Genomic DNA, 13,072 nt, shown 5'->3' with positions numbered 1-13,072 from the left:
TATCTGATAGGAGTAAAATAGATAATCATACTTAATACAGGCTGCAGACATGTCGTGCATACTACAAAACTACTGCCAAAGGGCACTGAATTAATGTAAATTACAAATTGATAATCCATCAATAACAGCATTAGTCAAATATAAGGGCACAAACAACCTACAGTAGATTTGTGCTAAATAAATATGCCCCTTGAGGAATGGAAATAAATCTTTTTTTTTTTCATGTTGACTTTTTGAATAGAGAGATTTTTGGAAGCTGGCGCAGAGGAGAATGAGCTCTCCGGCTCTAACTTCCTGTTTGGATCAGGTGTGTTGTGGAAGTATACAAAAAAAACGAGTGGCTTGATATTCAGTTCTCTGATTGTTAAAGCTGGTGTTGGCAGCATTGGATAAATCAGCAAGAGTAAGCACAGTTTTTAAAGTATCCCACCAAAAACAACCCAGACCAGGGTTGCCAACTCTTGCCAAAGAAAGTCCAACTCCAAAAGTCGCTAAATCTAGCGAGAATGTCGCCAAGTCAGCAACAAACATGGCTATTGTTAGTTCTCACAATGTCAAGCTCACAGCTTTTAGCAGACTCCAATGATGCGCAAGGAGTTTGTGCAGGTAGGAAGGCAGACAGGCCGGTTTAAGAAAAAGACATAATACATTGTGTTGTTCTTTGCAGGCCTTGACAAAGGGAAGAGTTTGGAATTGCTGTTAATGGGGAGAAATTGCATTCAATTGGAGATCTAAAAATGATAGAAACAATGGGTAAGTAATCTCTTTTTTATTGTTTTATGGCATCTAGATATAATGTATTGAGTCAGAGTGTTATTCATTATGATTTAAATTACTAAATAATAAATTACGTTAAGCTTACTTAACGTAAAAAATGTCAAGAAGGCTTGGGCAATATCGGTTTTTCATAACTGATAATATTTTCTGAGCTCAGCTGCCTGTTAATACATAATAATACACCACATAACTACAGCACCATAGAAAATGGAGTGTCTGTATTTATGACCGTATTGAAAGTCATACGGTTGGGATTTCTTAATACCCTGGTGTACTGAATACCACACGACTGTTGTTTAGCAAAGTTTTTATGTGTATGGCTAAGTATCCATTGTATCAAATGTTCTTTTTCCTCACCTTCCTCTATCTCTTATTTAACAGGCCAATCTTTTGTGTCTCCATTTCCAAATACTCAGCTTATTTAAGATTCATTGGTACCATAATGAACAAGACAAACATGAAATATTGCCTCCACACACTCACTGTGCCTTTTTCATTTGAATCTTCATTTCTAAAATAAGCTTTTTCTTGTAGAGGGGTTTGGTTAAGTCAATTGGGTGTCCGTCTTTGCTGGCTCTGGATCCGTATTTGGCTTCTGCTGTGAGTTTCTCTCAACCAGAGTAAGAGGCACTGGATTCAGTTCAAGGCGTGGGGACTGCCAATGTTGCCATATCTGATCATGTTGCCATATACTTGATTGTTTGTTTGTCCCCATAGAGATTTATGTGTCCAACTGTCAAACGTGGAGCCAAATTGGTTCTGCCAGCTTCTTTTGTTTAAAGCTGCAATCAGTGGTCACTCTCAAGACTGGAATGTTGACCATATAATTACTGTATGTCCTATCTACAGTAGTGTGCCGGTTGGGGCAATGGGGAATGATATATCAGTCTGCGTAGTATGCAAATTGGGGCTTAAAGTCACAGTAAATAGTGATAAAATCTTCTTGAGCTTCTGTACTGTGAAACGGTTATAAAATATTTGAGCGGTGTACAGTTAGAAGAAGGATTTATATCAAATTATTTGCAATTGATTAAACTACTGCAAAGTGAGCGGACTTGGAATGTAGCACGATACGGAGAGAGTAGAGAGGACTGTGACTTCACATAGGGCTGGGCAATAATTCAATATGATAATTATCCACTTCCAATGAAATTGCATCGTGATGAAACACATATCCAGATACTGTGATACACAATTACGTTGTCTAAACTGATATTAATAATCACATACTAAAAAATCTGATAAAACTCAGTTCAAGCTACATATTTCCTTAATCTGATTTCAATGTATTTCTCTTCTTGCATATAAACAGTCAGTTTATTGCTGGAAATATTCATTTATTTTTATATTTCTCTAAAATTGAATTATAGTAGTATAGTTATATTTATTAAATTGCTAATTTAATGAGAATATATATATTTAGTAGTTTTCATTTGTCAAGCATTTCATTCACACATTTCATTCACACAATCTAAAATGTGTTTTACCTGAAAACATGATACATTGTGACAGATACCTTTATCAAGGTATGAAATCACCTATGTGGTGATAGCGGGTTTGGGCCATATCGCCAAGCCCTTGCTCCACACATACATTTTTTCATTAAATCTCGACTTAAAGTTATTTCTATTCAATTTTTTCCTCATACTTAAAATAAACTGTATCTGGAAGTACAGAATTGAATATCAAATGTGATATTTTATCAATTACTAAAACTAGGAATCCAATTTTGATAATGTCATCCTTATGCTCTGCTTCAGGACCACACTGTCTTTTAGAACACACGCAAATGCAAACAGATGGACTCACACATACATGCCACACTCCGGGGGGGGGCGACTCCTCATTATGCTAACTAAGGTGGGAGCAATGAAAATTATAGAGTAACCTGCAAAGGACAAGTGGCGAACAGAAAAAAACCTTGCTTGGACCCCTCGGTTATTGGCTTGTTTACAACCTTTGTTCAAACAACAAAGCTTCTAAGTGCAAAAAGTGCTTTGGACTTGTGCACGCTCTATTAGGTGTTAGTCACAGTTGGTGAGCTTTCGGGAATTGCTTTATATTTTGTCCACATGAGGTTGGGCTGGCCCATCCGCACTAACAAGCCACTCTGGAGTTGTGGGGCTTTTGCAGGGTCCAGCAGCCAAACGTTGGAGGGCCTGGTTCTTTTATCTTTTCCTCCCAATACACATTCAACGCTCCTGTGAAACCCACCATTGACCCTCAAGGCAAAAAAGGAAACATTACTGATAAAGGCAAATAGTGGATTATTTTTTTTGCTTATTTACATGTCATTGTAAACATAAAGACCTAAGTTAAATACATATGGCGTTATGGAATTTGGTATATTTTTAAAAACTATATCCTTTAAAGTCAATGAAATTTAAATGAATACATTCAGCTATGTCCAAACACCCTTCCCGGTCTCACTATCTGTGCCCATGAACTGATAAAGCCTCTCTCCTCATCACCTCTATCTCTACCACGCCTGCTTCTCTCTGCATCCACTCCTTTCAATCCGGGCCCGGTGCTGTCACTGAAATATGCGATGGCTTGCAGATACACAGCGTGCCTTGCAGGCGGTGGAGCGTCTCCAGGCAAAACTGAAGGAGCGGGGGAGGTGCCCACCGAGGAGAAGCTCAGCCTGCTTAAGTCAGTGCTCCAGAGCCCCCTCTTCCACCAGATCCTGGCCTTGCAGAAGTCTGTCCAGCATCTCAGAGACCAGGTAAACTGAAAATGTTGTCATGCTAACCGCTTTTTGTTATTGGTACTTGTAGGTGCAGGTATTCATAATAATACAATAAGCGTAACTACAGGACTATTTTATCCATTAGAAGTTTTAATTTTCATGTAAACAATGCAGTATTAGCATTATTGTAAGCCTAACAGGGCCTTTGAGACTAAATTAGAATGAAAAAATGCTGCATACAAATGAGTGATGCTGGGTTCCTAGGGTGCTAAGGCCCAATGGAAGGTTACAAGGTTATGGTCATTTAGAGTTCTGCATCATTAGCATATGAGTATATGAGTATAAACGACCATCATACTGCGGTAGCACAGAAGTTATTTAAACAGAAGTGGTCATGTTTAATGAGAAATAAGAGCGTGTTTGTCTTTTTTTTATGATCATGATGTTGGATGAGGGTAATATAAAGTGCCAGTCACAGTGTGTTATTGTAGAGAAGAGCTGGAATCTTGCACACAATGTAAACATTAGACACCATTGCATTACCTGTATTATTTACAATATTTTCCATATCCTTTACAATTGCCACTGCCTTTATCTTTCCTGTTCCCCGGTTGACCTCACTGATTCTGTTTTTGGTCTCATCCCCACCCCCCTTAAATCCCCATCCCCAATAGTGTTGCTGCTGTGGCCAAATTGCTGTCAGGGGTTCACACGAGCCAGAAATAATGTGGGTAGAAGAGCAGAGATAGTTCGTCTAAGTCAGGGACTCTTTTTCAAGCTGATTCTCTCCATTGAGAATAGAACATTTGAGTGGAGGGAAAGAGCCTCTTAAGTCACAGTGGAAAGGGGCCAGGGTAAGCGTTTGAGAAATAGAGACGAAAATATGTGAGCTATGCAGTGGGAGGCAGGGATGCTCGAGCTTTTTACCCCTTGTGGAATTTAGATAATAAAAAACCCCTGCTGGCATTTTTGTGTGCTGGTGATTTAGCTTATTTCAAAAGAGGTACATACTGCCTACTGTGTGTGTGTGTGTGTGTGTGTGTGTGTGTGTGTGTGTGTGTGTGTGTGTGTGTGTGTGTGTGTGTGTGTTGTGTGTGTGTTTGTGTTTGCATGTGTTTGTTTTACTAAGCAAAATTTATCAAGCAGCCATTCATCACAAATTCCCTTCAGATTCTGAAACGGACCAAGCCCATGTTGTAAAAACGATAAAGAGATATATTTCAGAATTTGCAACAAATCTTTCTTTTGAAGCTTCCAAACCTAACTGCACTTGTCTGGCCCCCTTAAGCAGAACCAATTTGGAGAGAGGGTGTGTTTTGTTGTGAGACAAGAGCCAGACGCATAAACACACACACACACTCTGTCAGTCTTCTGGCTCTGCTAGTTAGGCCTTGCACAGCCCATGTCGCTATGGCGACAAGGCCCCCACTCTCCAATGAGAAAGAGGCCACTGCATGAAGTGGGGCAGAAACAATTTCTTAAATGTGCAAGAACCAAACTGGAACTTTAATCCTCTTAGCCAGGCCCCAGCTAACAAAGCTCATGCATGAGGACAGCAACTTAGAGGCATGCTACGCTAGGTTAGCCCAGTCCATAGGGTTTTGTTTGCAGTTTGCCGCACTAATGTGTCCTGTCCAATGCAGTTTTGTTTCTCAGGACTAATCTGGGACTGTGTTTAAAGGAGGCGTAACTTACAGTACATGCTTCCTACGCTGAAAGTTGTCCAGTCAACTTCCCAAAATGTCACAAGGACAGCTTTAGCTTGGCAATGCCATATGCCAAATGGGTTGTTTATGAAATTATTGCTGTGTGTTATATCCGTCCTTTTAAATCCAGTTCAGATGGCCATAAACATTATGCCCTTTGGCTAATGGAATTGGAAAAACCCTGTTTTATATAGTTGTCTCGTTCATGTAATTCATCTGTCACACAAGTAAAGTCATTGCAGTAATTAAAACCAAAGCATAATAAGGCATCCAGATGGCCAGTGATGCATTTCCCCCCACCATGATAGAAATATTGTATTTGGAGCCTACTAGTCATTGTTGGAACATCAGCTAAGAGCCATTATACCCTGAAGGATTAGGCTGCCATAGATCCAGCTAATCATGGTGGGATAACAAACTATCTGTCATCCCAGTGGTTTCAGACACCCAGACTTTAGGGTTTTGGTGACTAAAATTAAACTTGCTAAATGTTTATGTCCATAGGAGGAATGAATCATGATGATTTTTGTCGGAACTTTAATTGTCTTTGGCTGGATATTGCCAGTAATTGCTGCTCTCTGCAGGTGCATTTTGCAGAAATTTAAAGCTGTTCTGTAGCCGCAAACTGGAAACCTAACAGACAGCTGCATTTATATTTAGATATTTAGTTGAAAATTCATATTAGAATAATAAGTCACAGCTGCGGTTTTCACTGACACACTAAATGTTTATTTGTCTATTTTTTTCAGGAGAGTGTCCCAGTGTCGAGTGGGAGTGACCTCAGCGATAATGTTGCAGCAGTCAAACCCAACGGCGGCCATGTTCCCTACTCAGACACATCAGCTTCTACACTCATCAATGGCAAGACATCGTGTGAAGAATTTGAACACCTCATTAACTCCATGGCGCAGGTGTGGACAACTATAAAGTCAAAGCAATCATTATGCTTTTGGTGCACCACTTTTGTGTTAAATGTCAAATTAATAACATCAACTAGTGAGTCCCAGTAGATGTATTTAACACACACACATACAAATCAGCACCTCACCTGTAAACAGGTAGATTACCTTGATTAGGTCTTTCTTAACTCAAACCAAATATTCGAAGACAGTCAGAGAGGAGAACTACAGGCTGCACACTGTGTTCTTTTCTCTTGAGGCACTTCAAATAGACTTCTTAAGGCAGCCCACAGCTTTGATGCTTCAGTAAATCAGCACAGAGCCAAACTGTATATATATCTGTGTGTGTGTGTGTGTTAATGACCCAGGGGCGCTCTGTGACACACGTGGACCTACAGAAGCCAGTGTCAGGAGGTCTCGGCTTCAGCGTGGTGGGCCTGAAGAGCGAGAACCGAGGAGAGCTCGGAATCTTCATCCAGGAAATTCAACCAGGAAGTGTGGCTGACTGGTATGTAAGACTCAACATGACATTCTTCAAAGATTAGAGTCGGATCATAACAAAGTCAACATTCCAGAAAATGTTTCAACATTTGGACGTTTGTTGAAGAATTAAAGATTTGAGAAGTCCATTACAGACAGTCAGGGAGTTATACAGATTTTCTGGACTATTACAAATTGGTCTATATTACCAGAAACTTTACTTTTTTGCTTATACTGTGAGATGTTTTCTTCAAATTAAAACATTTCATTACATGACTGCTACTCAAATAGGAACATAATATAATAACTTAATTAGAGAGCAATTTTGCGAAAATACCCGAGGCTTGGACACCATTTAGCGCACCATACCCCTCTCTCTCCCTCACTATGACACTCCATTTCTTTTCTCCCACAGTGATGGGAAGCTCAAAGAAGCTGACCAGATCCTAGCCATCAATGGCCAGCTGCTGGACCAGAGAGTGACCCACCAGCAGGCTATAGGTATCCTGCAAAGTGCGCCAGAGAGGGTGCAGCTCTCGGTGGCTAGAGGTCCAATACCTCAGCTGGCCAGTCCTGCGGTGTCCCGCACGCCCTCGGCTGCCAGTACACTGTCAGCCAGCTCCAGCGCGGTAAAGATACACTCTCACACTAATGTCATTAATGAAAACTTGCATTTATACGCCCACTTGCCAATAATGAAAACAAGAATTGCGCAAACAGATGCCTGCAAGGAATGTGGAATAGGTGCACAATCTGACAAATGTTATTGCGGAAACATACAACAAACTACACACACATGCTTGCTTTGCCAAAGAGTGTAACAAGCATATACACAAAGAGAGACACAACTAAGAATAGACGCAGCTCCTGCAATCCAACATTTCAGTATAATGTGATTACGGCAGACATACAGACCTGTTTCATAGCAGAAAAAAAGCTTTGCTACCACTACTGGCTCAAATTTATTCTTATAATACACTGGACAGCTAAATGTTTTTGTGAAAACAGCATTTGCATTATTCATTCAACAATGTTTATGGATAAATAACAGTATTCCTGTTCAAAAGTTTATTTATTTACTTTGTTGATTTTTTTCTTTTACTTCGCCTAGGTGCAGCACGTGGAAACGATTGAACTGGTCAACGATGGCACTGGACTTGGCTTCGGTATCGTGGGAGGAAAGACCACTGGGGTTATTGTCAAAACCATCCTTCCTGGAGGCATAGCTGATCAGGTAATTGCATTAATGCACACCTACTTTCTTTGGGAATTTGTTTTCAGTGTTGAGCATTGTTAATAGTTGTTTATACAGTGTTTGCCATAAAAGTTTTTTTTTTTTGCTATTTTATGACACTTTCAATGTTCTAGAAAGATGGCTCTTGTCAGTTAGGTATAATGAGAAATGCAAGCGAGCACATAATTAACTGTCACTCTTGTCTTTTGGTTTGGTAGCGATAGTTTCATTATGGGCTCTGCTGAACTTACACAGACTAAGTCAGAAAACATACTTTCTTCTACCGCAGGATGGCCGCCTGCGCAGTGGGGACCACATCCTGAGAATCGGAGACACTGACCTGTACAGCATGGGCAGCGAACAGGTGGCCCAGGTCCTCAGGCAGTGTGGGAACAGGGTGAAGCTGGTGGTTACCAGGGGCCCCGTGGAGGAGAATACCAGTCTCTCTGCTGTCATGCCTGTGGTGCTCCCCACTGTCAATGAACAGGTGAGAGACAAAGTCTTAACAATATGGAAATGTGTCACATTGAAATTGGTTAAATTATTTGGAATATCAGTAAAGCTGTAACTATAACAAATCAAGATGATGATTCAGATCTAAAGTTCAGTTCTATCCTTTCTTACATCAACAGCCCTGAATGAATGGAATTAAGGAAATAAAAGGTCGCCTCTGGCTCACACATTAGATTGCAAATTGTTCTTCACTTGTGTGTAAGAAACCACAGCCAGAATTCTCAAAACTCTAGCCTATTTAAACATGAATGAAATATAGTGACTCACTATAGGAATGACATCATACCTCTTTTATGCACACATTAGCTGTGTTTTTACGGCTACCATGTTCAGAGTGCTGAAAAATGTATTTTGGTGCCCATGTGGTGCAGTCGGATGATTGCAGTGCCATGACTTGCTTTTTCTGCTGTTGGCAAATGTATCATCCTTTAATTTTATTTAGTTATCAGTGGATGTTGACCTCTCCTGACCATTAATCTTTTCACAGGGCTATGAGGAAGAGGAGGATGAAGCATTTGATGTGAGCCTTACCAAGAACAGCCAGGGACTGGGGATCACTATTGCTGGCTATGTTGGAGATAAAAATTCAGGTGAGAAATGGCAGCCTGCCTTTTTTTTAAGAGTAGATGACCATTTCAATTGAAGTTTCATATTGACGTGTATTACTTCTGGGCCTCACTAAATACTCATATAAGTTGCAATGATTAATATTTATTCGATACTACAATCAATGGATCAAGTGTGGAATATGAATATGGTTAGTGGTTGTGATGAACCCGGCATTAACATCCAAGTCTACAGAGTGTTTGAGCATCTTTTAATATCTGATTGTTTTTAGTGAATCTTAGACTTCCAATCAGGTGGACAGAAACACGACTTATATATATATATATATTCCCCTTTTTTATAAAATGTAGCGTTTAGCGATTTTTATTAGCTGCTATATTCTTTGAATCAAATGGAATATAGAATAGCCTTGGCTTAAAAGTCTTTATTTTTCAAGGTTAGCTAAAATGCATTGGGTTCATATCACCATTTTGTAAGAGTTGTGTACTGTAATATTGAAACATGCTCACTAACCCTGACTTTTAACATCAAATTAAAGATTCTGTTTGATTTTCTCCTTTGGTCTTAATGTCAAGATTCATGGCTACGTCCTTCCATCTCTGTAATCTTTTTGTACTTGTTCTGACTCCTCAGAGCCCTCTGGCATTTTCGTTAAGAGCATAACAAAAGACAGTGCCGTAGATCAAGATGGCCGTATTCATGTTGGAGACCAGATAATAGCTGTGAGTATCCAAATTATGCTCTTTGTAGCTATTACTGTTTTCTCTGTCGTCAGTGGCATGAGGTAAAATATGCAGTGAATGTTTAATATAATCTATTATAGTAATCACATTTAGTCAATGGAGGGAAATTCTGAGATGCATAATGAATAATTCACATCAACTGATAGTTCATAAAGTGTTTTTTGTCCTGTGACTGTGAATATAAGACTTGAATTAGCACACTGAGCAATTAAGTTTCTCATTTCATTACTGCAGGACATAAACAATGAAGTTAAACTGTGTAATTTCTTGCATCATTAGAAGCATGAGTTAATGTTGCCCTTTGTTTTCTAAAGTTATCAAAAACTCTTGTTTGTTGTGGTGTGCATGTGTGCCTAATTTAGTTCTGTTCTTAAGCGTCAATGTTAATGTGCTTTGGGAAATTAACAACTGAATTAAACACCTAATTGACTGTGAATTATTTAAAGGTATGCAGTTTTTACCTGTCCATAATGATCTAAATAAATAAAGTTAATGGCTAAAGTAGATGGGAATAGTCATGTGCAGCACTCTGTTCCTATGCCTGCTGGTATTTACAATCACTTTGATTAATGTTGTTTCAATTTCACCTCTATCAAACAAGAATATAAATGTCAAATCACACTCACAATGGCAGCACAAGCTGTTCAGGCCCTTGTTTAATCCTCGGGCTCCCAAATGATCGCCCTCTGCAGGTTGATTGTGTAAACATCCAGGGATACACCAATCAGCAGGCAGTGGAAGTGCTCAGACACACAGGCCAGACAGTCCACCTTAAGCTGATCCGGCGGGGCTTCAGGCCCGAGGAGATCCCCCCTTCGGTGGTCCCCGTTGTCGCCGCCCCATCCCCTTCCACCACCATCCCCACAACCACTGTCGTCATGATGGAGTTAGAGCTGGAGCAGAAAGAGGCTGAGGAAGCTGCTCGAGGTAGGAAGGATGAAGTGAGAGAAATTTAATGAGGACAGAAGAAAACCCATTCCTTGTTACTCGTCACCCTGTCAAAAAAAAGTTGTCATTTGATATGTAAATGTGGCTCAGACAGGGGTTTTTATGATGCAGTAACGAGTGACTCCAAATGGAAATTGCTGTCACTTTCTTATCAATATAGTTAAAATACAGAAACAGAATATTCTCCTGCTGAATATAAAAACACTGACTTGAGTTATACTGAAATGCAGTCCAAATTGATGTCAACATTGTGATTTATTATAGAATGAGAAAGATCGCCCTCTACTGAATGTGTAGCAGGTGTCTTTATTCTTTTACAGAGCAATTCATTTTTTTATATTTTGATTAAATATTTGACACCACTCTTAATACAGAGAAAAAATGATTACGTTTTGCCTCTTAGAGGGCTCCTCCTTATAATTGCAATAGAATGAGTACGCCCACATTACTGGCCATCTTCCCTTCATAAGAAAGCAAAATGCACTCATTATTAATTATCACTGAGAAAGGCCAAGAGGACAAAACTATTTTCTTCAACAATTCCTGTCTGATTATTTACCCTTCTCATTGTTATATTGCTCTGACTGGACTGACCAAACAACCACATTTCTAAAGACAGAACCCAAAGCTTTCCATCATGTTGGGTAGACCTTGAACTATATCCAATAATAAATCAGCATGCGATGCCCAACATTTTAACATCCACACAGCTAAGACATTGACGATTGAGCTACAACTGAGGTATGGGTGTGTGTGCTAGTATCCACCGTGTACCTCCATGTTTTTTAAAAGACTTTTTCCCATTTCCTCTTGCATTTTTCTATGACGTTTACATCAGACAAGATAGACAGAGAGTAAACAGAAGTCCTGACAGGACCTCCAGGCCACTACAGAAGCAGGAAAATAAACTTGCACAAGTTGCCAATAGTGATAGACGGAGCTTGAAAGTGATTTGATCTGGCAACCGGATGTTCTAGCCCAAAAACCTGCAGAAAAACTAGCAGCCTGAAGTCGACAGAGATGGCCAGTATTTTCTTGGCTGCTGTGAAACCTGCACTTTTGAATATTACAGATAATAAAAAGGACTATATAGGTGCATCCCCATATTATACAATGTTATTTCCCTTGAGCTCCCTTGTTGTAAACACAGAATAATTTGGTGAGTAAGAATATATTTTAGCTAATTTACTGGGCATGATATCACGAGTTTGATGTACAAAGTTGTAATGGGTCATTTAATGGTTGGGATTAAGTAAGAAATGAACTACTCACTTTAAATTGTTGTCAAGTCAGTGTTAAGGTTGATGAGCTCCTTCCTGCATACCAGGAGCTAGCATTAGTTTTTATGTTAGCACTTAAAAGGTGCAGATGAACACTGTAGACCATGGCTTTCCCCGGCGCATGGCTAGTCATTTCATGGGCGACCACTTTGGTGCCCTGTGGAACTCCAAAGACATAAACCGCGGCATTAAGTTGTAAAAACCGGACCAGGGTCATTAAACAGATATTTGAGGTACTTTGAATGTTTAGAGTCTGCCATTATGGATAACATCAGCAAGGACATGTATATTCTTTTAAGACCAATCAGGAAATTAGATAGGTGTGTCCTTTGACTAAAGTGATCGCCGTTATTAAAGAGTAGGAGATGCTCAAACTATTTTGGAAGAATAAAGTAGTGGAGTATCAAATAAAAAGAATATGTTCAACATCGGTGTATATTTATGTCTTTTTGGTGTGTGTGCTGCTAGTGGAAAGAAGATGATTTTTCCAAGTGGCTGGGGCTCTACTGTCGTGTGTGTGTGTGTGTGTGTGTGTGTGTGTGTGTGTGTGTGTGTGTGTGTGTGTGTGTGTGTGTGTGTGTGTGTGTGTGTGTGTGTGTGTCACTGCCTACTTATGTCTGTCTCACTATTCATTGTGTGTTTACAGTCACCACAGATGAAAAGCCTCTCCAGACAAAGAGTGAAGGATCTGATGTCAGCCCAGCCGAGGATCAGCTTACAGAAGACAAATATGGTAGGGGCTAGGAGGCAGGGATTCTTCTTTAAGTACACCAGCAGAGATACTGGGCACACAAACTGACAGATAAGGGTCATTGTTGTCAGGAACACACTGACTAGCAAAACACACTGTGAGGTAATATTGAGATGGTAGTTTCACAGACAATGCATACGTTTTAAAGTGTTTAATAAGCACAGATAAAAGTTTTTGTCTTAGAAGGTCTGATCTTGAAGAAAAAAAGAATTACTTTGCAAATAGCTGGCTTATGAATAGTTTATGGCAAACTTACCTTTTATGTTGTTTTGTGTATTCATACTTTTGTCTTGCTATCTAAGGGATGGAGCTAACACCCTTTGAAGAGGAAGATCTAATGAAGAAGTGGCAAGAAATTCTGGGTCCTAGTAATGAAGTTGTAGTAAGTTTCGTTTTTCAAAGTGAATTCCTTTCTCTCATGCATCAAAATGTACTTACCAGAACTTGGTTCCTGGGCATTTGCTTCTAAACTGGTATCTTGAAAA

The 13,072-nt window shown here is 39.7% G+C and overlaps 1 protein-coding gene across 1 annotated transcript in view; it reads left to right on the top strand.

The window, feature by feature from the left end:
• The first annotated feature begins 737 nt into the window (after nucleotides 1-737).
• The window catches only part of LOC129093093 (multiple PDZ domain protein-like), a 43,606-nt gene continuing 31,271 nt past the window's right edge, over nucleotides 738-13,072 (top strand). Inside the window, 13 exon segments of the mRNA XM_054601003.1 lie at nucleotides 738-753; nucleotides 3,337-3,393; nucleotides 3,396-3,502; nucleotides 5,922-6,083; nucleotides 6,440-6,579; nucleotides 6,967-7,180; nucleotides 7,663-7,785; nucleotides 8,075-8,272; nucleotides 8,786-8,888; nucleotides 9,499-9,587; nucleotides 10,301-10,535; nucleotides 12,483-12,569; nucleotides 12,890-12,969. Coding sequence (XP_054456978.1) covers nucleotides 738-753; nucleotides 3,337-3,393; nucleotides 3,396-3,502; nucleotides 5,922-6,083; nucleotides 6,440-6,579; nucleotides 6,967-7,180; nucleotides 7,663-7,785; nucleotides 8,075-8,272; nucleotides 8,786-8,888; nucleotides 9,499-9,587; nucleotides 10,301-10,535; nucleotides 12,483-12,569; nucleotides 12,890-12,969 — 1,611 coding nt within the window.

Source organism: Anoplopoma fimbria, chromosome 7 (genome assembly GCF_027596085.1).
Source record: "Anoplopoma fimbria isolate UVic2021 breed Golden Eagle Sablefish chromosome 7, Afim_UVic_2022, whole genome shotgun sequence".
Lineage (NCBI taxonomy): Eukaryota > Metazoa > Chordata > Actinopteri > Perciformes > Anoplopomatidae > Anoplopoma > Anoplopoma fimbria.
This window is presented reverse-complemented; position numbering and strand designations above follow the sequence as displayed.